The following is a 21,673-nucleotide window of genomic DNA, read 5'->3' as shown; positions in this document are numbered from 1 at the left end:
AAAGAATGTTTCACCTCTAAGACTGGGGCAGGGTAAGTAAAGAATATCTGCTCTTACCATTTCTATTCAGCCTGTACTACAGGTTCTAACCACTACAATAAGGCAAAAAAGAAGAGGCATCCAGATTTAAAAGGAAGAAGTAAAACTATAGAAAATCTTACAGATTCTACCCTCAAAATGCTGGAATTAAAAAATAAGGATGCAGTAGGGGAGAGTTGTATGGAAGAGTTGTACATATGTTGACATATGTAACCATAACACCAGTCATTAATATTGACTGGTGTTATGGTTACATATGTCAACATATAATTACATAATTTAAATATCTGAATCGTATTATATGTCCAGTGTACCTCAATAAAAAAGAACCAAAAGCATACTCAACAGATATAAGAAAAGATTTAGAAATAAAAAAAAAAAAACCTAATGATTGGTTGAGGGAAACAGTGTGCCTTATATAAAACTATTGCTTCTAGGTAGTAGGTTAAATAAAATTAATATTAGGATTTTTACTTGAATTTGATGTGCATCTCCCTTTTTTTTCTTAAAAGGATAAAAAGCCATTAAACAATAATTTCTTAATAATAAGAGGATCTTTAAATCCTGGAGCTTCAAGTAGTAAAATTCCAAAATTCCACTGCCACCACTATCACCACCATCTTAATGGGTCAGAACATCTGAATAGTGAGAAGCAGAAGTGCCCTGGTTATCTCATTCTTACTCTCATCAAGTTTTAAAGTCAGCCTCCCTCTCCTGTGTCATAACCTTGATTCACAAATTTTGGTACTATAATTTTATCCAACAATTTGAGTCATAAGTTTAAGACTTCAGAGGAAAAAAAGGATACATCTTCTTAAATAAAATGTAGCTACTTCCCATTTACTGCATAAACCTTAGTCAACACACTTATCTTTTCATGTAAAATATCTCATGAAATTTTCATAAATACTTAAAAAATTGGTGGACCTTTCCTCAAAAGTGAATTAATATTGCTTATTGTTTACTTGTTTGTTTACTTAGTCAATTATTTTTAATGCTCAAAGATAATATAACATGAAATGTACCGAAATTGAATAAAAACATGTCAGTAAATATTGAATAACGTAAAATGTGTTCATAACTTTTTTCCTAGTAATTTACTTTATGGAAATATAGACTGAGAAAACAAACTGAAATACAGTGGATTGATTTTTAAATGTCTAATAATTTAAAAATTGAAGATAACATTTAATTATTTAAAAAGAAAGGAAAAAAACTTTATATAAACTTCGAATCACCAGATGGCATATTATATAGGTATCAAAATCTAAATGATATCTAAAAAGTACTTATATTATTCCAAAAGCACACTCAGTAGTGACTGCCATTTTTGATAAAATAAAAAATGTAACATTGAATAAAGGACATATTCAATAATTTATATCTATTGATTTAAAATATAAAGTGATATGGAAAAGTGTAAATATACACTAAATTATAACTATGGAAAAGAAATAGATAGGCATATAAAGCTCAAGAATGCATTTACTAAAATATTAACAGGTTTTGATTATTTTTCTTTTTTCTGTGTTTTAGAGCAAATATAAATACTTTTGATAATGGAATAAATAAACTTTTAAGAAATATAATCTTTATGTTTAATAAATGATTCACTGAAAAGTGCACGTGATGTATAAATTATTGGATCTCTCCTGTATTATAAGTTAGTTTTTAATTAACCAAAAAATGGCAGACATGAATGAATTTCACTCACTCTTCATTAATTATTCTATGTTATCATTCAGAATTCTTGAATTAAAACAAAGTGTGTGAAAGTTAATTTAAACAATTGAAGAAACAGGAAATTTCTCCTTTTCATCAAGTAGAATTTTTTTCTTCTACCTTCTTCCTATTTTATTTTGTTTTATTTTATTTTATTATTAGTTTCAAGTATACAGTACACTTGTTGAACATTTTAATTGTATTTATATTAGGTGTTTCCAGGAAGAAGGAAGGATGGTAGTCCTAGGAAATATCCTATTTTATCTAAAAATATCATTATTAGAGATTACAATAAAACTTAATTTTTAAATGATTATAAACTTCATTCTGGAATATACATTTCAAGTTTTATTTTGGTGACAATTGAGGTTCAACTACTAACTTTAACCAGTTTACAATTAATTAAGACAAGATAAAAATTCCCTTTGGCAATTCTGGAGGCCATGACAATAAAAATATGCAGAAGCTATCTTTTAGGTCAAAAACATATTACTGGAAAATATTATTTCTAATTAAAATGAATTGGTTTCCATGTGGTTTGAGATATAGTTAATATGAAAAGATGTAAATGCTACTCAAAATTCTAAAGCACATAACAATTTGTATAAGAAGCTTGAAATATTTACAAAACATTTCTAACTTAATCTTTTCATCTCCCACCCTCATAATACTGTGGATAAACATGTCAATTTCTTCACCTTTATAATTAACATTTTCTGCCTAAGGGCATGCATTGAGCAGTGTTTATACCCAAAAGTCTTCTTTGATTGAATCTTTTGGTTTGGTCTTATCTTAATTTAAACATGGATGTCACTTTAACTATCACAATCTGTAAATTTCAGGTAGCCTGAGCAAAAGAAAATGGAAACCCTTTTATTTAAGATTGCACTTTAGCAAAACATCACTCTTAGAAAGGCTTGATTCACTGTTGAAAGAGACGGCCATTCATATGTATGTTCCCAATGCCTGCTTCCCTCAGATCTTCAGAACTGTCCTACCCCCTTTAATTTTTCAGATAATCAGCTTTGGTATTCACTTGTATATTAGGAAGCCTCTCATATGATGTAAACACTTTATGTATATCCTTTTAATTATTCTTGAATACAACCCTGCAAAAAGCTGTCTCAAAGAAGCCACATGACTTACCCAAGGGCACAAAGTATTAGAATTACAATCCAGCTCTATCTGACCCCAAAGATAACATTTTCACCACTACCTCTGCTGAAAAAAAAAAAAAAAAAAGAATACTCCCATTCATCTTCATTTCTTATGGTGTGACCATTTGCATCCCACCACAAACATGTAAGTTACATAGCTTATTAGGAATAGAAGGTCTCAGGAAAGAATTTAATGGTTGAGAAAAAAGAGAGTTGTGGAAAAGAAAAAGATGGGGCAACATTAAGTGGGAAGGACATGATGTAAAATTAAAAGGTAATTTTACCTTCATAAGCTATTCAGTATCATAAAATTTCTTGTTTGGCAATATGCAGAACAAATGAATATTCTCCTAAGTACCCAAGTGAGACTTTCTGAAGAAAATAAGAAACTAACAGAAAGCTATTTGATTTCAGTGGGCTTGATCCTCAAACCAGAGCAAATCCTTATATGTCAATAAAACAAGAAACATATATCTTTGGTTGTTAGGAAATTTTTAAATTTTATTCAATAAAACACTCTTCAGATTTAGGGGTTGTTCCTCAAGTCTGGCCTCTAATTTGTATTCATCTTCTGTAACTTTGCTATCTTAGAAAATGTTATCTTAATACATTTATGGTATTTGGTTTTAATGATACATAATTATATTTTTAATTAATATTACAAAGCTATAAAGTAAATAAAAATAATTATTTTACCTTGCTGAGGAGCTGCTTGAAAATAGGGACTGCTAAATCCAACTTTTAACTCCTAGTGCCTAGCTCTGTGACTGACTTAATGTATTTGTTCAATGACTTCTTATATGAATGAGAAAATTTATAAAAAATATGTTGGATTTTCTCTCAGTGACACTGTCTGAAATGTGTGTATTCCTCTCCTTTTCATAATAAAATCTCTAGATAATTTGGGGTGAATTCATAAAACTTGTCTGGACTCCTGTCTCCCACCCTGATCTCTCTATTCTAACAATTTAATACATGCATATGTACTCCTGACATTTAATATGTAATTATTTCATGGAGGTTTATAACATTTTAATTATTAATGTCTTGACATTGAGGTTGGATTAAAAAGGTTTCCCAGGTCCACAGTTATGTGAATATATGACCTTGGACAACTGACTTGGCATCACTGACCATTCGTTTCCTCATCTATAAAATTGTTTGGATATAGTTTTTAGGATTGCATGTAATTCAAGTTTGGGCTCAAAATGGACGTGAACTGAGTGCTGAAAGCCAGAGGAACCATATATAAATATATATGCATATATATGCACACATATATATATATATATATACACATATATATATAGTCTAGAACAGAGTTTAAGTGTAGACTTTAAAAAAGCAGAAACTTTAAAAAAATCTTTTATAGTATTTAATACAAGTTCAGATACATAATAAGCTAGCTTTCTATAAATATGTGTCAGTCTGCTTATTAAAGTGTCCGAATCTGAAAAGAGCTAAGGTAAATGTCTATTTTACTCATTGAAGAATGCGCAAACCTTTCACCAGTATCTCGAGATGCCTCAATGAATTGATCATGCAATCAAGCCCTTTTGCCTGTGAACCCTATGCTTGGCCATCCAAGGACACTGTCATGCACATGTTTATGCCATTCCAGGTATTCTCACTTTACTACAGCTGTACTACTACAGATTGCACAAACATTCTGGCTCAGTTCAAAGTCACTGAACTCTTGTAAGGGTGAGTGACTTGTATATACTACTGTCTTGTTTAGTTAGCTCTTACAACAGTTTCTCAGTCACATAATACCTCTGCTCTTTAATTCTCCCATCTGCATGTAAGGGTTTGCATTGCTGTAATTCTACAGAGGGCAAACTGTCACAAGTGATCTGAATGATATGTGTAAAAAGTGTGAAGTGGAATCTCTAAAATCTTCTAATTGATTGAGAAAAGGAATCTCTCACTAGTTACAGAAAAAATCATTTTTTATTCTAAGAAAGTGATCAAGGGGGAACCACCTAGTTCAATTTCATCGTAGAACTACCTGTCCAGAAAGCCATGGTAGAGGTAACTAGGTAACTTGAATCAAACAGTCAGCAAAGAAAGAGACTCATCTGAAAAGAACTACATCCTTTATGTCTTCAAGGACCATTCTCAGCTGCTGACCATCGTACTGAATCCCTTTCTTCTTACTCAATTCTGATTTGTAAAGTAAGAGATCAGATAAGAAACATGCAATGGAGAACTGTCAGTAAAGGAAACTGCTGGAGTGCCCATGTGAGCTTGGAAAGAAAAAATATTTTCCTTCCCCAAAAATATTCATTGGCCCAGCACTACTCTTTAGCTATTAACTTGGATTCTTTCTTCCTCTCTCTTTATCCTCTCTTCCTCCTCTTCCTTTCTCTCTCACTCTTTCTCTCTTTCTTTTTCTCTCTTTCTTTTTTTCCTTTCATTCTTGATTCATTTCTTAAAAACAACAACAAAAACAACAACAACAAAAAAAAAAACAAAAAAAACATGATCATGAATGGTATCAACTTTTTCCACTTTGGAGGCTGTATGATAACATGGGAAGAACATGAATGCTACATGGTATGTACAAGTTTTATATAAATAACTCAGAAACACACTTTAAAATACACCAAAATTTTAATAGGAGAGATGACTGGGTTATAGATTTTTTTTTCTTCTTTCTTTATTAGTGTTTCCCTCCCTCTAAGTTTTTTTCTAAAGCTGACACGCATTTTATAATCTGAAAATAATAGTAAAAAAGGCAAATTAGATATCACTCAATTTTAATAGTGGTTATACCTAATAGCTAGCTGCAAATTGAACAAGTGATTTATCATCTTTGAGTCTAATATTCCACATGGGTAATTTGGAGTTAATGTTTACTTACTTAACAGGGTTTCTTTAAGTATTGGATAGGATTGTAGCATATTGTGAGTATTCTATAAATATCCTGCACCATAATAGAAGAATGGCTAACAAGGGAGCCAGGAGCACAGGCTTGGGGGTGATTCATCCCAATAGGAACAATGTGTATCTGTGTCAGACTCTGACTTTTGAGATGGAGATCCCTTTTTCCAATGTATTCAATTCACTTCAGGTACCTACATTAGGCAGGTGTTCTCCTAGGTCCTGGAGCTACAACAATGAATACAGTTTGTCTTGCCCTCATGGAACCTACAATACAGTTTCCATTATGGGAAAATCAAAGTGATCTTCCCTTAAGTTAATGCTTCCAAAGGTTCACTGGTTAAAATTGAGGTATGAAGGGCTAAAGTACTGACATATGGCAGTATCTCCCTAGAGAAGGAGCATAGACATCTGTGCTACTTAATAACTATCCTAGATGACTGCTTAAAACAGGTAAGTACATGAAACACTTGACTATAGTGAACTGATAGAAATAAGGGAAATCCATAAGCAGATAAAAAAATGAAGAAATTCCCAAACTATAAAGAATACAGACACATTCTTACTACTGAATCATTCACTAAATGAGGTTTTACTTTGTCACCACTGTGGTTAGAAATATAGGACAGAGATGGAATCTGAGGGGAAAAAAGACTTCCTTTGTGTATCATTGCAAGAAGCAGGTCCTATTCATCTTAACACACTCATTTCTTTTTAGGAAGACTAGCATAGCACAGGGTGTGGAACATTCAGATATTTGTTGAATAAATGAGTAATATTAAGAGCTTCTATTTTTGATACATCTCCGTATTTATTTACTGATATAAATTATTCATTTATCATTCTTTTTGGTTTTATGTCCATGCTCTGCAAGATAGTTATTATTAGCTCAAATTAGAAATAAGTAGACAAAGACTTGTAGCTTATGCAACTTTCTCCATAATGCATAGCTAGCACATGTCTACAATTACAATGAGATTTATTGTATGACCATGCCTCTTCCTTTCCATCATGCTCTACTTATGAAGCTGGTTTACAGTATTGGATTATGCATATTAGAGCAGATCTTTAGAGAAGGAATGACATGTATGAGCTGGGAATCTAAATGTCAGTAATTGACAGATGCAATGTCACAAGTAGAAGACACTTGCTATACTATTGGCAAGTAACAGTAACTTCACCTACAACCTATAATGCTCATTGAGCCATGAGTAATTGAGGAGCTCCACTCCATTCACCCATACTCTTTTCCTGAAAACTGAAGGCCAGTTAACAAACCATTTCTGCTGAATATCTGTATGTCTACACTTCAGATAGTTCGCTGATAGTTGTTTAAGTATGTTAATACAATCAATTAGGTTACCTGCAGATCCTCTTACTGTTCTCTTCTGGGTGAGACTCTGCTTCTAAAGATGTATTGGTGTGAATTCAATCTAATGCATTAAATGTCAATTTTATGAGTGGAATTTGGGATCCCAGTCATTCTCCCTGCTGCCCCTGCCAATATTTGCCATGGACTCTAAGAAGGTACTCAGAAATTCCTCAAAATAAAGACCTACATTATTTGGCTTTTGGGGTAAGTCCAAACTCATCCTCATTCTTATGAATTTCCTGCTAATTGCTAAAATATATTTATCTGTAATTTTTTTCCAGTCTGCCATGCAACTTGAACTTACATACTAAAGTCTGCTATGATTTTCTTTCTTTACTCTCTGATAGTAAATACTTAGTGATAATTTTTTTTTCTCACAAGTATAATCTCCATGCTTTTCCTTAATACTAATATCAAATTGAAAGGAAGGGAGTCATTCTCATACAAAATGTCCACTTCCATTTTCCTCTGCTTGGCTCTTTTTCTGGTTTCTTTTTTGGTTCACCTTTGCATCTTTTGGAGCTCTGCTCTCTGCCTTCTGAAAGTGGCACATCTTTCCTTCCAAAGTATTTTTGATTACATAAAGGAGGCTGAGTCCCTCTCTGTCTTTCTTTGGGATAGGAAGTTGATTACCATGAAATACACACCTTCCTGGGGTGAGGCAGCCATAACAGTGCCAATCCATACCAAGAGATCCATATCCTAAATGTGCAGAAGACAGGTTGGCATTCTGAGCCAAATTAGCTGGCAAGTCTAGAGTTCACCCTGGCACAACCAGGATACCTAAAGTAAACAATATCTCACTTAACAAGACACAGAAATGCCTAGAAATTTAGATTTTCTTCATACAAATAAGACACCTTCTCCCTCTAGGGGGAATCTAAGAAAACTAAAATGTGTAAAATGTTTCATGTCTCTTCTCCATCTTTTCTCCTGGAACTTAACGTTCATAAATGTACCAGACAGAATAGATTGTGAGCATGCTTCATTATAATATGTGTGAATGTGTGCATGTTTAAACTTGCTCAATTACTTTAAATTTTGCTACTAAAAGACATATAAATAGGTAGATATATAAATAGATAGTAAGTAAACAAATAAAAAAAACCCCAGCAATTTGCTTATATTTCTCTTTACCTACCAATATGATCTTTTTTTTTTTTCAAAGAATGTTATCTATGGTTTAACCATTTAAAAATATGGTATTTTTCTTCTCTAATCTGGATCAGAGAAATATATCACTTGGATTGTGCTCCAGGGACTTCCACCTAGCAGGATAAGGAACTGTGACCCACTAAGAAAAGGAGCTCTCAGTAGCCCAACCTGAGAAGGACAAGGCCTGACCTTACCCAAGTTGAGATGCAGGGCGAGCCTCCCCTTCTGGAGCTCCAGGGTGATGTGGTCACCACGCTGACCTTCTCCGTGAAACAGAACTCCATCTCCTTGGATGCTCTTGAACTTCAGAGAGATCACATCTTTGAGAGTGCTCATTAGTTTTTGATTGAACCTGTACAAAAGGGAACTTCGGCCATCAAAGTCAGCAATGTCTGATTCTGGGCACAAAAAGAGAAGGAAAGAGAAAAATCAGTGCATATCCTCATAAAAGCTAGACCTGCTTCCCAGATTAGTTATTTGATTCTTAGGAATATTTATGACATCTGTAAAGACCTGTTTTAAAGTCAAGTGTGTAGACTTGACCCATCCTAATTAGACTCATGTATAAGTAGCCACCACATACTGAGTTAAAGTGAACTGATTATCAGCCTAGAAATAAAACCTCTCATTAGTGATATGTCACTTTTTATTTGAGGGGATAGGATGAGAATACCACAAATACCTATGTCAGGATTCACTGTGTCAGATCCAAAGTTATAATAATTTCTTATGATATGTCTTTCTTATTACTTTGTTTGATAGTAGAACTGCTTGATCCCTTCATCTCAGGCTCAAGGTTAGAGATAAAAAAGAGTCTATTCTAACTATGACTGAATAATACTTTCTTCTGAGAACCCTGTGTTGAGAAGGAGTCTAAGTTTTTCTCTGAGTTTAGTGAAAAAAAAAATGCAGTAAAGAAGACTTGCTATTTGAACAGAGAGGGCAAATATATTGCATTCTTACCACCCCTGCCTCTATCTTGTGCTGGTGAAAGTTATTATTTTAATTTTGACATACAAAAAATGTTTATTTATTATTGTTAAAACAAAAAGTCAAGTAATCATAATTTAGATACAGTCATGTAGTGGATGTGCATAAACATATCTGGAAATTTTCTGCCAAAAATTTAATAGGTATTTTTATCTGACCAAATAATATATACAGATAACAAATAAGTATATGATAAGATGCTCCACATCATATGTCACAGGAAAATGCAAAGCAAAACAACAATGAGATAATACTGCACAGCTGTTAGAATAGCCTAAATTTGGAACACCTATAATACCAAATTTTGGTGAGGATGTGGAGAAACAAGAATTCTCATTCACTGATAGTGAGAATAGAAAATGGTACAGTTACTTTGAAAGACAATTTGACAGTTTCTACAAAGCTAAACATACCCTTCCATATTATCCAGCAATCATACTCCTAGGTATTTACTCAAAGGATTTAAACTTTTATGTTCACACAAAAACCTGCACATAAATGTTTAAAGCAGCTATATTTATAATTTCCAAAATTTGAAAGCAATCAAGATGCCTTTCTATAGGTGAGTGAACTGTGGTATGGCCAGATAATGAAACACTATTCAGTTCAAAAAGAAATGAGCTACCGAGCTATTAAAAGACATGGAGGAAGCTTCAATGAATATTACTAAGTGGAAGTGGCCAATCTGTAAAGTCTACATGCATATGACATTCTGAAAAAGTTAAACTATGAGGACAGTAAAAAGATCAGTGATTGGTAGGGGGTGAGAGGGAGGGATGAACAAGCAAAGCATAGAGGATTTTTAGGCCAGTAAAAATAATCTGCCTTATATCATAATGATGAATACATTTTGTTATATTTGTCCAAACCCATAAAATGTACAACACTAAAAGTGATGGGTAATGTAAACAATGAACTTTGAATGATTATGATGTATCAATGTAGGTTAATCAACTGCAATAAATGCACCATTTCAGTTGGTAATGCTGATAATAGGTGAGGCTATGTGTGTCTGTGGTCAGGGTTATATGAAAAACTTCTACAAATTTTGATGTGAAACTAAAATTGCTTTAAAAAATTAAGTCTTTAAAATAATTTACTAGGGTCTCTCTTTGGACAGTGTTATTATAAGTTATTTTCATTTTTTTAAAAAATGTGTTTAATTATAAAAACTTCACAATGAACTTTTATTACTTTTATAATAGAAAAATAAGCCTATTTAATTATAACTTGAAACAGATTCATTATATTTCATCTTATGTGGGTGGGATGGTGGTGAATGAGTGTTTGAAGGGGGCGGGCTTAGTCTTATTTGAAATTAAGTACTCAGAAAAACTCAAGTTTTCATTATTCATCAAGCAATTAAAATTCTCAGCTTGAGCATACACAATGATTCATTCAGATTTTTTGACCAAAAACCTAGAAATATTCTTTATAAAACAAATCTGAAATGGAAATAAAAATAAAGTTATACTTTTACTGTAATTAGTTTTAAAATACAATTTCACAATTTATTCCTATTGAGTAAATTGGTTCTAACCAAAGTTTGCTAATTATTCCCTAGACCCTAAAATAAATATTCCAGATGTAGATTTTCACAAACCCCCACCACTCTCAGACCCTTCCCATACTACCCCATCAGTGCCCTATATCTTTCTACGGAAACTAATTCTACCCAAACCAGATGGAGGCTATGAGTAGCAAGCTACCATCAATCATGAAACAATGAAGGTCATAGTGTAGGCAAAATTATAGATTTTAAACTACAGTAGCCATAGCTTGGGTCACCTCAGGCAACTCTATCTCTCTAAGACTTGATTTTATAAAATGGAGTAATCCATATCCTTCTGAGAAGACTACTGAGAAAATTAAAAATGCCAATACATATAAAGTGATAATATATACAAATCGATGCCATCATGTCTAGACATTATTTATGTGAAATCAATAATAGTAGGAGTATTAATAGTGATGGGGATAACTGGAGGGCCTTGCGTTCCTATCCAGTCCATGGTAATGACAGACACTGCACCTTCTCACCCACAATTATACCATTTCTTTTTTGTATTCAATGGCTTACTACCCAAGAAATGTCAAGTTGAACCCAAGTTTTCCATTCCTCCACATTTCAGCTTCTTGAACTCTGGGTGAAATTCTTCATGTGTGCATGGTGTGTACATTGTGTATGCATGCTCTCTTCTGATTGCTTCTCTTCTTCTATTGCACCAGACTCTGAATCAGGACCAGGGTCCTTAGGAGCTATAGTGCAGAGCGAATGGATACGACATGTGCAATTGTGGACGGTGATGCTAATATACCATATTATGAGTTAAAATAGAGAGATGTACTCAATGCTATAGAAATATAAATTTCAAACAGTTCCTTTAGAAGTGAGACAAATGCTTCCAAGAATAAACATGGAAATTGTCACTGCTTAAAAGACACACCTTGTGCTGTGTATCTCAGTCTACAGTGCCCAGGATCTTTCATTTTCCACTCTAATGGACTATCTTCCCTCTCTCCCAATTCATCAAAGTGTTTATGATCTACTTTCATCACATCAAATGTCTAGCTAATCAAGTGACTTAATTAATGATACGAGTTTTGATGACATAGATTATCTCTAAGGAAACACATCTCTATATTATGAGATCTTAAGAAAACTTAACCAATTGATAGAACAGGAACAAAAGAAAATTTTTTGAAGTCTAACTGACCTGGTTTTCAATTCTAGTTTTGCTACTTACTGGCAGATGAACTCGAGTGAACATTTTTTTACACCGCTAGGCTTTAGTGTTCCTATCTGTACAATAGGGCTAAGAGAAACCTACCCTACAAAGTCATCATGATAATTACACAAACTCATACCTGAAAATGAATAGTCACATTTCTTTCCCTCATTCCATCATTAATCCAAAGTAATTACTGCAGTGGTAAAGATTTGAAGCATGGTGTAAAGACAATATGAAGAATACAATATGAAGAAATTCTGTTTGAGTTTGAGGTTTGGTATCCTTCATATCAGAGTGCAGGTATGCATTCAAGACCTCATCATCACCTTCTATATTCTTAAAATAACCCCAAAATTACTCTCAATTTTTGTCAGCTTCCTCTGAACCATTCTCTCATTTTGATAAAATATAAGAAAAATCATACATCACCTTTGCTGAATTCCTTCTTAAACTCTCCTTTCACTAAATTAAATTCAGTCTCCAAAACTCTTTATAATGTGGTTGTGTTCTTCTTTCCCATCTCATCTTCTACTCTTCTCAACCCTGACTTCACTCCAAGCATACTGTACTTTCAGGGTGTATGCATCATGTGAACATGCATGTGCATGGAGAGGGGGTTAAGATAACATCCTGAGACCTGTGATACTCTAAAATGTTTTTTTTCCTGCATGAACTTGTTTAATTTTTTCAAGCACCCTGTAATAAACATATTAGTATTATTCCTATTTTACAAATGAGGAAACTATGGCACAAAAGATGGAAAAGTCCACAGTTAGCAAGTGGTAGAGCTGAGAATACAACCTACACCATCTGGCTTGCCTCTGCTGAGTATGCTGAGCAACTTCCAAGTGCTGCCCCTCTCTTTTTGATTCTCTGACATTCAGTTCAGGTGCTTGATCCTTTCCCGAACAGTTTCCTTTTGTTAGTCTCTCTCTAACTTTCATGCTACTCTCTTCATAAATCACCTCACAACTCTAATTTGATAAGTGTTTATGTTTTGATTTGTTTGTAACTCAGCTCTGCAGCATGACAGTGCTTCCCATGAGGGCAGGGGCTAGAAGTACATTGCCTGCCTCATTAAGTTGGAGCTAGCACTAAGCCCAGAAAACTGTGCTATCCAGAAATATCTGTGAAATGACTTATTGACCCGGTAAGCTACCAATGCCCAAGGGTGAGGCTGCTGAGTGTTTCCTAACTTCCTGATGCATCATCTTCCCCTATTCTATGAGAGCCAGGCTGCCAATTCACATGAGGAGGCTACATTTACATGGAGGCACATGCTCAGCCACTGCTCATGTATTCTCACTATTGCAGAGCTAAGAGTACCCTTAGGAGAGCACAGAGTCAGCCCTGCAGAAAGTGGAAGCTGTCCTCCTAATACCACTGACAGTTAATGAGAGAAACTTTGTCAACTTAAGAGAATTCAGGCAAATACCTTGGAATTTTGGAATATTAATTAAGTCATATACAAAATGTGTCAGCTGTTTCACAAATGGAAAAATAGAGGAGATAAAAAATGCATTTTTAGGAAAGATTAAAAATTTCTCCAATTGAATACTTAATATTTTCTCTAGGCATTGGAGTGATGTGAAGTACTCAGCATTCACTATCTTTCTTGGATAAAACAGATTTAAAATAACAAAAAAGGACCGTATTGTTATAGTATTACTGTTAAAAACAAATTTTATTATATGCTGGGTTTTCCATATTAGATATTATTTTAATAACTTTGTCCTCTGGTAGTTAATTTGGGATATGAGATTTGGTTATGAATATCAACATCTTTATTCATGTTTCACAAACATATTGAAAGAAGATTCTCTTTAACAATACAAAAGAGAAAAATAAAACAAACAAACAAAAAAACCTAAGAGCATTGGAAGGTGTGTAAAGAGTAGAGATAAGCTCCTATTGGCAGATAGGGAAGTGTGTGATCACTTCAGAATATAGTGTTAAGAGCACCAAGAAAAAAAACGAAAAAAACTATATATATCTTCTATGTTCTCTATCATAGTGTCTGTAAGCCACGCTTAGTTTTCTTACACTAAACAGTAATCTATTTTCTGATGGTAAATAGAACTGATTAGCACATTTGCCTAATTTATTGTTCTTAATGGCCTTGCAATGTCCATATTTTTCCCCATTTATATACAGGGAGACCAAAACACAGAAAGATTATGAACTTGTCTGAAGATATACACACAGAAATGAGTTATTTGACACTAAAGCCACATATTCCCTCATAAAAAAAAAAAAAGGGAGATTGGTGATATTGAAATCTCATATACAGTGAGATTATTCCTGAATTCATACACTTTATACGTCAGGCTTGCACCAGGGGTGTGTATGTGTGGGTAAGTGTAGTTATGTGTGAATGTGTATATAAGAAAGTAGATGCCAATTTAAAAGAAGAATAATGTTGAACAGGAAGTATTCTTTTCCTCACAAGTTGATATGCAGTATTATTCACAGTGGCCAAGACGTGGAAACAACCAAAGTGTCCTTCTATAGATGATTGGATAAAGAAGATGTGGTACATATATAAAATAGAATATTACTCGGCCACAAGAAAAGATGAATTACTACCATGCATGACAATACAGATGGATCTTGAGATAATCAGCTAAGAAAAATAAAGCAGACAGAAATATTTGAGAACCACATGATTTCACTCATATGTAGGATATAAAACTGAAAACAACAAACAAACAAGACAAATAAAAACTCACAGAGACAGACAACAGTTTAGTGGTTACTAGAGGGAAAGGAGGGAGGAGAGAGGTAGATAAGGGTAAAAAGGGTCAAATGTAGGGTGACAGAAGGAGATTCATCTCTAGGTGGTAAACACACAAGGCAATATACATATGATATATTATTGAATTGTCCACTTAAAATTTATATAATTTTATTAACCAATGTCATCTCAATAAATTTAATTTTAAAAAGTTGATATGAATTTCCCCATGGGTCCTGCTCTTCTGCACTTTTTTCTTCACAGATCAAGTTTACTAAGAAAAATGGCTCTTTCTGGGAGGGTCATGGAAACCACACAAACACCTGAGAGGCTATTTGTGGGTAAATGTGCAATGTACTCTCCACCCTCACTATCCCCACTAAACTTGAACTCCTATCCTAGCTGATTTTTGTGGTTTTACTTTAGTCAGACATTCTTACATTTGAATCTTTATTGACCCCTCAACATAGTGGAGTCCATGTTCAGCACAGGTCGACAGTGATAAACTTGATAGAGTTCCCTGCTCCAAAAGCCTAAGCTGAAAACAGCACCACACAGTTACACATCTATGGGAAGAGGGTGAGCACTGTGTGCCTGAGAAGCCCACAGGAGGAGTGCCTAACCCTCTTCAGGGTGGGGCAGGAGGGAGCAGGAGGGTATCCTCAATTCTCTTGAGTCTTGTGGAATGAGTGGAAACAAGGCAGGTGAGGTGTGGGGAAAGGGCATTGCCAGCAGAAGGATGCATGGGTGAGAGAGCATAGGGTCAGATCTCAATCTACAAGGATTCAGACTTGCTAGAACTGGGGCTCTAGAAATGTGCTCTTTGTACCAGCCACCTGTAACACTGATGCTCACTGAGGTTGTGAACTTCTGTGCTAAAGCATAGGGTGCCAGGGCTGGAGAAGTCAAGGGATTGGGACCAGAGTGAGATATTTTATGATGGAGGGTCCTTTAAAAATAAAATAATGTGGGTTTTGATGTGACTTTGAGGTCAAAGGAGAAATTATTGCCAAAGAATTTAAAGCAGGGAAAGTGCATGGTCAGGTTTGTTAAAAAAACAAACAAAAACAAACAAACAAAAAACAACAACAACAACTCTTTGATTTTTAGAAGTTAATCTGTATTACTTGCTTAGTCATCCTGCATTCCAATCCTGGCTATCCATCCCACTTCTTTTCAGTGGAATCACCTAGTTTCATTGTCTCTTAACAAAGTGGTAAATTCCTAATGTGATCCTTTCCATGTTTTGTTGTATTTTTTTTTTCTTTTCTTGCCATTCATACATTTTGACCACTCATCAGAGCTCCTTAACTCATCAACAGTGCCAGCCAGAACACAGCTGTTAGAGATTCACATCCTGGAGAGGGTAATTCCTCCTTCTTTCTCGAAATTGATTTTTAGGATCTCATTATGTAAACTCAATCCAGTGCAATTTGTGGTTTGTTAAAATGGTCATACATTGACAGATTTCTTTAGGCTATGAAAGATAGGCCAGTTGTGGACCCAAGGGATCTTCAAGATAAGGGCAGTGCCTACAGCTCAGCCCACAAAACTCTCCCTTTATGTCAGGATGAAGCCAGCACACCGTCTCCTCCATCCCAGTGGTACTTAGAAATGCCAGTGTTGGCTGACTTCCCACGGGGATCATAATTGCTGATCCAGGTGCCATAGCTTGTTTTCTGAGAAAGAACAAGTTCTGGAGGCATATGCTGGCATATTTGATGGATGTTGATAGCTTGTCAACAAACCAACTGAAAAAAAGGGCTCCACTGAATATAAGATTCCCTGTGAACTGACGAGGCTTCTTGTTTGGGTCAGTGACATAGAGTTTGCTTTCTCACAGGCTGAAAATCCAAAGCTCAGATTTAACAGGAGAAACTATTGATTCACATTGAGACAATTAGTCCCAGTCAGACTCTTCAGCTATTCACAGTAAATGTGATTTTCAATACAATTATAATGTGAAGCTTATCTCATAATACATTATGTAAGGAAAATGATAATTATTCAGATCATACACTTGCACTGAAAACACAAGGTCTTCAGCTAGCAGTCCACAAACTACAAAGGTCCCCAAAGTCACCTCAAATTTGCACAGATCATCCATCAATTCTGTGACTTTTCCAGGCCTTATCAGAAGTTTTTGATAACCTCAGATGAACTATGAAAACATTGTAAGTTTTCAAAGCTAACCATGAGAACTCCCAAGAATAGCTTTTATTACAGAATTTCTGACATTTCTGTATATGACAGCTGGTAAAAAACAGGATACTTGTCAAGCAGACAACATAGAAAAACAGTCATAGTACAAACAAAAACCAAAAAACAAAAACTCTTTATTACAGTCCTAACTTCAACAGATAGTCACTTTAGCTCTCACAGTGAGACTTGCCTGCTCATAACATTTATTTATTTTTTTTTAGATATCCTAGACTTGTAGAACTATCTGAGCATGCTTAAAATTTGTATTTCAACTAGAATGCTCACTAACTACAAAAATTATTCTAAAATCATGTATTCATTTTAGGGACCTTTCACAGTAGTAGAAATTATTTCATTAGTTTATTCTTAAGGTCACTGACAAATAATGAGCATATTTTGTACTCTTTTTAGTCATTGTGCTGAGCTGTGAAATGCAAAGATTATTGAGGTATCAGTTGTTCCTCTTGAAAACTCAGACACAATTACACTAACATGGCAGATGGAATCACTTTAGTTGAGTATGATGACTTAAAGGAAAGTATAATTATAGTTCCTACAATTTTATATCCAAAAGGACTTGTGAGACTAAATAGGGAAGCTCTAGTTGACCAAAATGGGAAAATACTGTGGACTAGGACTGTACAGGACAAGTAGGACATATGGTTATCCCAGACCACTTTGTAGCTTATATCAAGTGGCTATGGGCCAGGCAGTAGCTGACCTTGGACTGCACCAGGGGCATTTTCAAGAAGTCCCAGAATCGACACACTTTGTGTCCAACTTCAGACCACATTAGAGCACCTCTCATCCACTTCTACAAATGACACATCCAAAGGTCAGACTTGGCAGGTACCAGAGCCATGCAAGAGTGAATCCTGCTCCCTGGTGTCAGCCCCTGCACAACAGTTCTTCTGCTATAGTAATGGTCATTCTTCAGCACCAATCAGCCTTAGGATCAATCCCTTCCATTGACATGCCAAGAGCAATCAAGATTCAGTGTGACAAGTGGGCACACATAACCCACAAAAGGTACACACCAGGAACACTCTGCTCAGGTGACCGAGAAGACTGTGCCACAGGGCCCCATAGGACATCCACTACATAAGGCCACTCTACCAAGATCTGGAGATTTAGCAAATCTACCTAATACATAGAAACAAACACAGAGGCAGCCAAAATAAGGAGTCAAAGATACATGTCCCAAATGAAAGAACAGAAAAAAATTCAAAAAAAAAAAAAAAAAAGATCTAAACAAAATAGAAACAAGCGATCTACCAAATATAGAGTTCAAAACAATGGTTATAAGGATGATCTATGAACTTAGGGGAACAGTAGGTGAACTCAGTGAAAATTTTAGCAAAGATAGAAAATATAAAAAATGGAGATTAGACAACATAAAATGAACCAGTTAGAAATGAAAAATACATTAGAGAGGAATCAACAGTAGAATTGATAAAGCAGAGAATCAAATCACCAATTTGGGAAACAAAGTAGCAGAAAATACCCAATTAGAATAACAAAGAGAAAAACAAAACTTTAAGAAATAAGGGTAGTTTAAAGGGCCTTTGGGACATCAAGAGTAATGCCATTCACATCATAGAGGTACCAGAAAAAGAAGAGAGAATATGGTACTGAAAACCTATTTCAAGAAATAATGATGAAAAACTTCCTTAACCTGGTGAAGGGAATAGACATACAAGCCCAGGAAGTGCAGAGTCCCAAAAAAGATGAACTCAAAGAGGCTCACACTAAGGTACATCATAATTAAAATGTCAAAGTTTAAAGACAAAGAGAAAATCTTAAAAGCAGCAAGAGAAAAGCAGTTAGTCATCTACAAAGGAGCTCCCATAAGACTGTCAGCTGATTTTTCAACAGAAACTTTGCAGGCCAGAAGAGATTGGCAGGAAATATTCAAAGCAAAGACCTCCAACCAAGATTACTCTACCCAGTAAGGTTATCATTTAGATTTGAAAGACAATAAGAAACTTCCCAGAAAAGAAAAATCTAAAGGAGTTCATTACCACCAAGCCAATATTACAGGAAATGTTAAAGGGGCTTCTTTATGAAAAGAAGGAGGAGGAGGAGACAGATCAAAATATGAATAATAAATGGCAATAACCGCATACCTCAGCAACCTCTCTGAGAAAATAATAATAAAACTGAGATGAAATAAGAGTTCCGCCCAAAAAAAGTCAACAGGGAGGGAGACATTTCAGGCAGAAGAATTAGCATATAAAAGCCCTGAGACAGGAAAGAGTATGGCATAATAGAGGGCAGAAAGGGAGACCAGTAGGATTTGAGCCCAAATAGAGAAAGGATATTGCCAGATACTAAGGCCAGTGAAGTAGGCAGAGGCCAGATTCTACAAGGACTGTTCTTTATGCAGAAGATTCTGGTTTTGTTCCTAAGTGCAGGCAGAAGCCATTGCAGCAGGATGTATCTCAGCTCTGTATTTAATGATAATCCTGTAGCAGATTATGCTGAGGCAGAGATAATGGACTAAAAGAAATGAGTGAAAGTGGGTTGCTGAGTTTGACACTCAGGTGATAGAAGGTTGAAATAGTATGGTAACTAGTGAAGATGAAAATAAATAGATGTATATTTGTGAGATTTTTGGAAGTAATCCTGAGTATACTTGTTGATAGATTTACTGTGGGAAGTAAGGGAGAAGAAAAACTTCAAGAAAGATCCTCATGTCTGGTTTGGGCAATTAGTAGTATTTATCAAGATGAGAAAGACCACAAGAAGATATTGAGTGTGGTTGGAGGGTACAAGTAAGTTGATTAAAAGTTCTCTTAGGAATATGTTAAATTGTGGCTATTTACAACATAACCAAATTGAGGTATCAATAAGGTAAATAAATATATATTTTTTAGAGTTCAGGAGAAATATTTCTCTCAGGATACAAATTATTTAACTTATTTATAAATCTCTTTACCTTTAAAAATTTTAGTTTCTTTTCCATAGTACTTACAAATAGTAATTGCTATCTTAAAGGATTGTTATGAGTTTTGGAGTGTGCGTTGCACCATATTGTGCATACTAAATGACAGTGGGGGAGGGGATGTTGATGATGATGATGGTGGCATTTCTAATGGTAATTGTTAATTTAATGACGAAAAAGTTGCCACTAATAGGAAATATATTGACTTTCTCTCTAAGAAAAGAGTTGTCATTCATTAAAACTCAAAATGATTCTCCTCACTTCCTCATCTTTTTTTTTTGGAGTACATACAAGAGATGAATAAATTTATACCATTCCATACTGACATCTTTAGGTGTGCATCTTTATATCATGGATTCAATAATGTAGCAGGACCCATGTTTTTTAATTATTTCATTCACCAGCATGAGCACATTTGGCCAAAGACTGATCGATTGATCAGAAGGAGAAAATACCCATGCAAAACTTAAAGAAAAAAAACAGATACTCCAGTTCACAATGGAGGGGACACAGGAGGAAAATAGTAATGAAGTGGTATTCAATAATTCTTATGAGAATATTCTTATGAGAATATAACCAGCTTGGCTGCCAGCTATCCATACATGAAATATGTGTCATAGCCGAAATTAATGTGACATAAAGCCAGAAGAAGGCTTAACTTGTTAAGAATAAAATTCTTTAAAGAAATTAAAATTATTTTCTTGGTTAATCATGGAATTATTTACTTTATGAAATTATTTAGCAGTAGTGATTATAATGTAAGACCTTGTGTCTTTGTAGAACACAGTAGGGGACCACTTTTAATTTTAATCTTCATAGAGAGAGAATCTGGGTGTGGCAGCGAATTGAGATCCAAGAGCCTCTAACAACAGAATTGAAAAAAAGTAGCAGATACAGATTTTAGTCTAAGAAAGAGCTCTTGCCTGATGGAGGATAATGTTCCACAAAAAGCAACATGTAATGGAAATAGAGGGGTTTCCTCTATGGATATACGCTTAATATTAGTACCAGCTATTTTTTGCCAGATACTCTGCCCTATGCTTTATACATCATATCTAAAAACTAACATAGCAGACTTTAAAGTAATTATGTCATTTAGAGATGAGAAGACAGAGGCTCAAAGAAGTCAAGAGAGTTTTCTGGAAGGTTCATTTTTTTTAAGAGCAGACCACTTGTTCAATTGTTTATATCTGAACATGCAAAATAAATCTGTTGCTCTTAACTTCATTATGACCAGGACAAAAAGATGGCTCTGGTGACAGAAACAACAGGAACCTCATTAACTGGAGCAGTCATCTGGCATTTATAAAAGGGAATGAAGGAATTTAAAGAGAAATTATTAAAAAGAAACAAACAAACAAACAAACAAAAAAACCCAAATACTTAAGGAAAATGGAGACCTGTTTTACTTCTAGAGATTTAAAATAGAATATATGAGAACAGGCTTAGGAGGCTCCAAATACCTTAAATTTAGGAATTGCAACCATGGATAATTTCAATTATTCAATGAGAAAGTGTGAGGTATTAAAGAAACCCATGTATAAGGAAGAGTCTAATAAGCTCATAATTTTTAGCATCCATAAAATGTATATGCACATACAAGATAAAGGAGGCCCCCATAAGAAATAGTAAGGTTAAAAAATACAATCAAAATGTTAAAAAAAAAATGAATACGGTTGGCTATCCTCTGAGTTCAAAAAATTAAATACACATTAAACATTGGTGGAGCATATGACAGTTGTT

At 34.5% G+C, this 21,673-nt stretch overlaps 1 protein-coding gene across 1 annotated transcript in view; it reads right to left on the bottom strand.

The window, feature by feature from the left end:
* CNTNAP5 (contactin associated protein like 5) overlaps positions 1-21,673 on the bottom strand; it is a 716,034-nt gene that overhangs the window by 362,438 nt on the left and 331,923 nt on the right. Inside the window, exon 5 of the mRNA XM_006920991.1 lies at positions 8,523-8,726. Coding sequence (XP_006921053.1) covers positions 8,523-8,726 — 204 coding nt within the window. The remainder of the gene's footprint in view (positions 1-8,522; positions 8,727-21,673) is intronic.

The sequence above is a fragment of the Pteropus alecto genome, unplaced genomic scaffold, assembly GCF_000325575.1.
Source record: "Pteropus alecto unplaced genomic scaffold, ASM32557v1 scaffold3, whole genome shotgun sequence".
NCBI lineage: Eukaryota > Metazoa > Chordata > Mammalia > Chiroptera > Pteropodidae > Pteropus > Pteropus alecto.
Note: the sequence above shows the minus strand (reverse complement) of the source record. Positions and strands in the feature narration are given on the sequence as shown.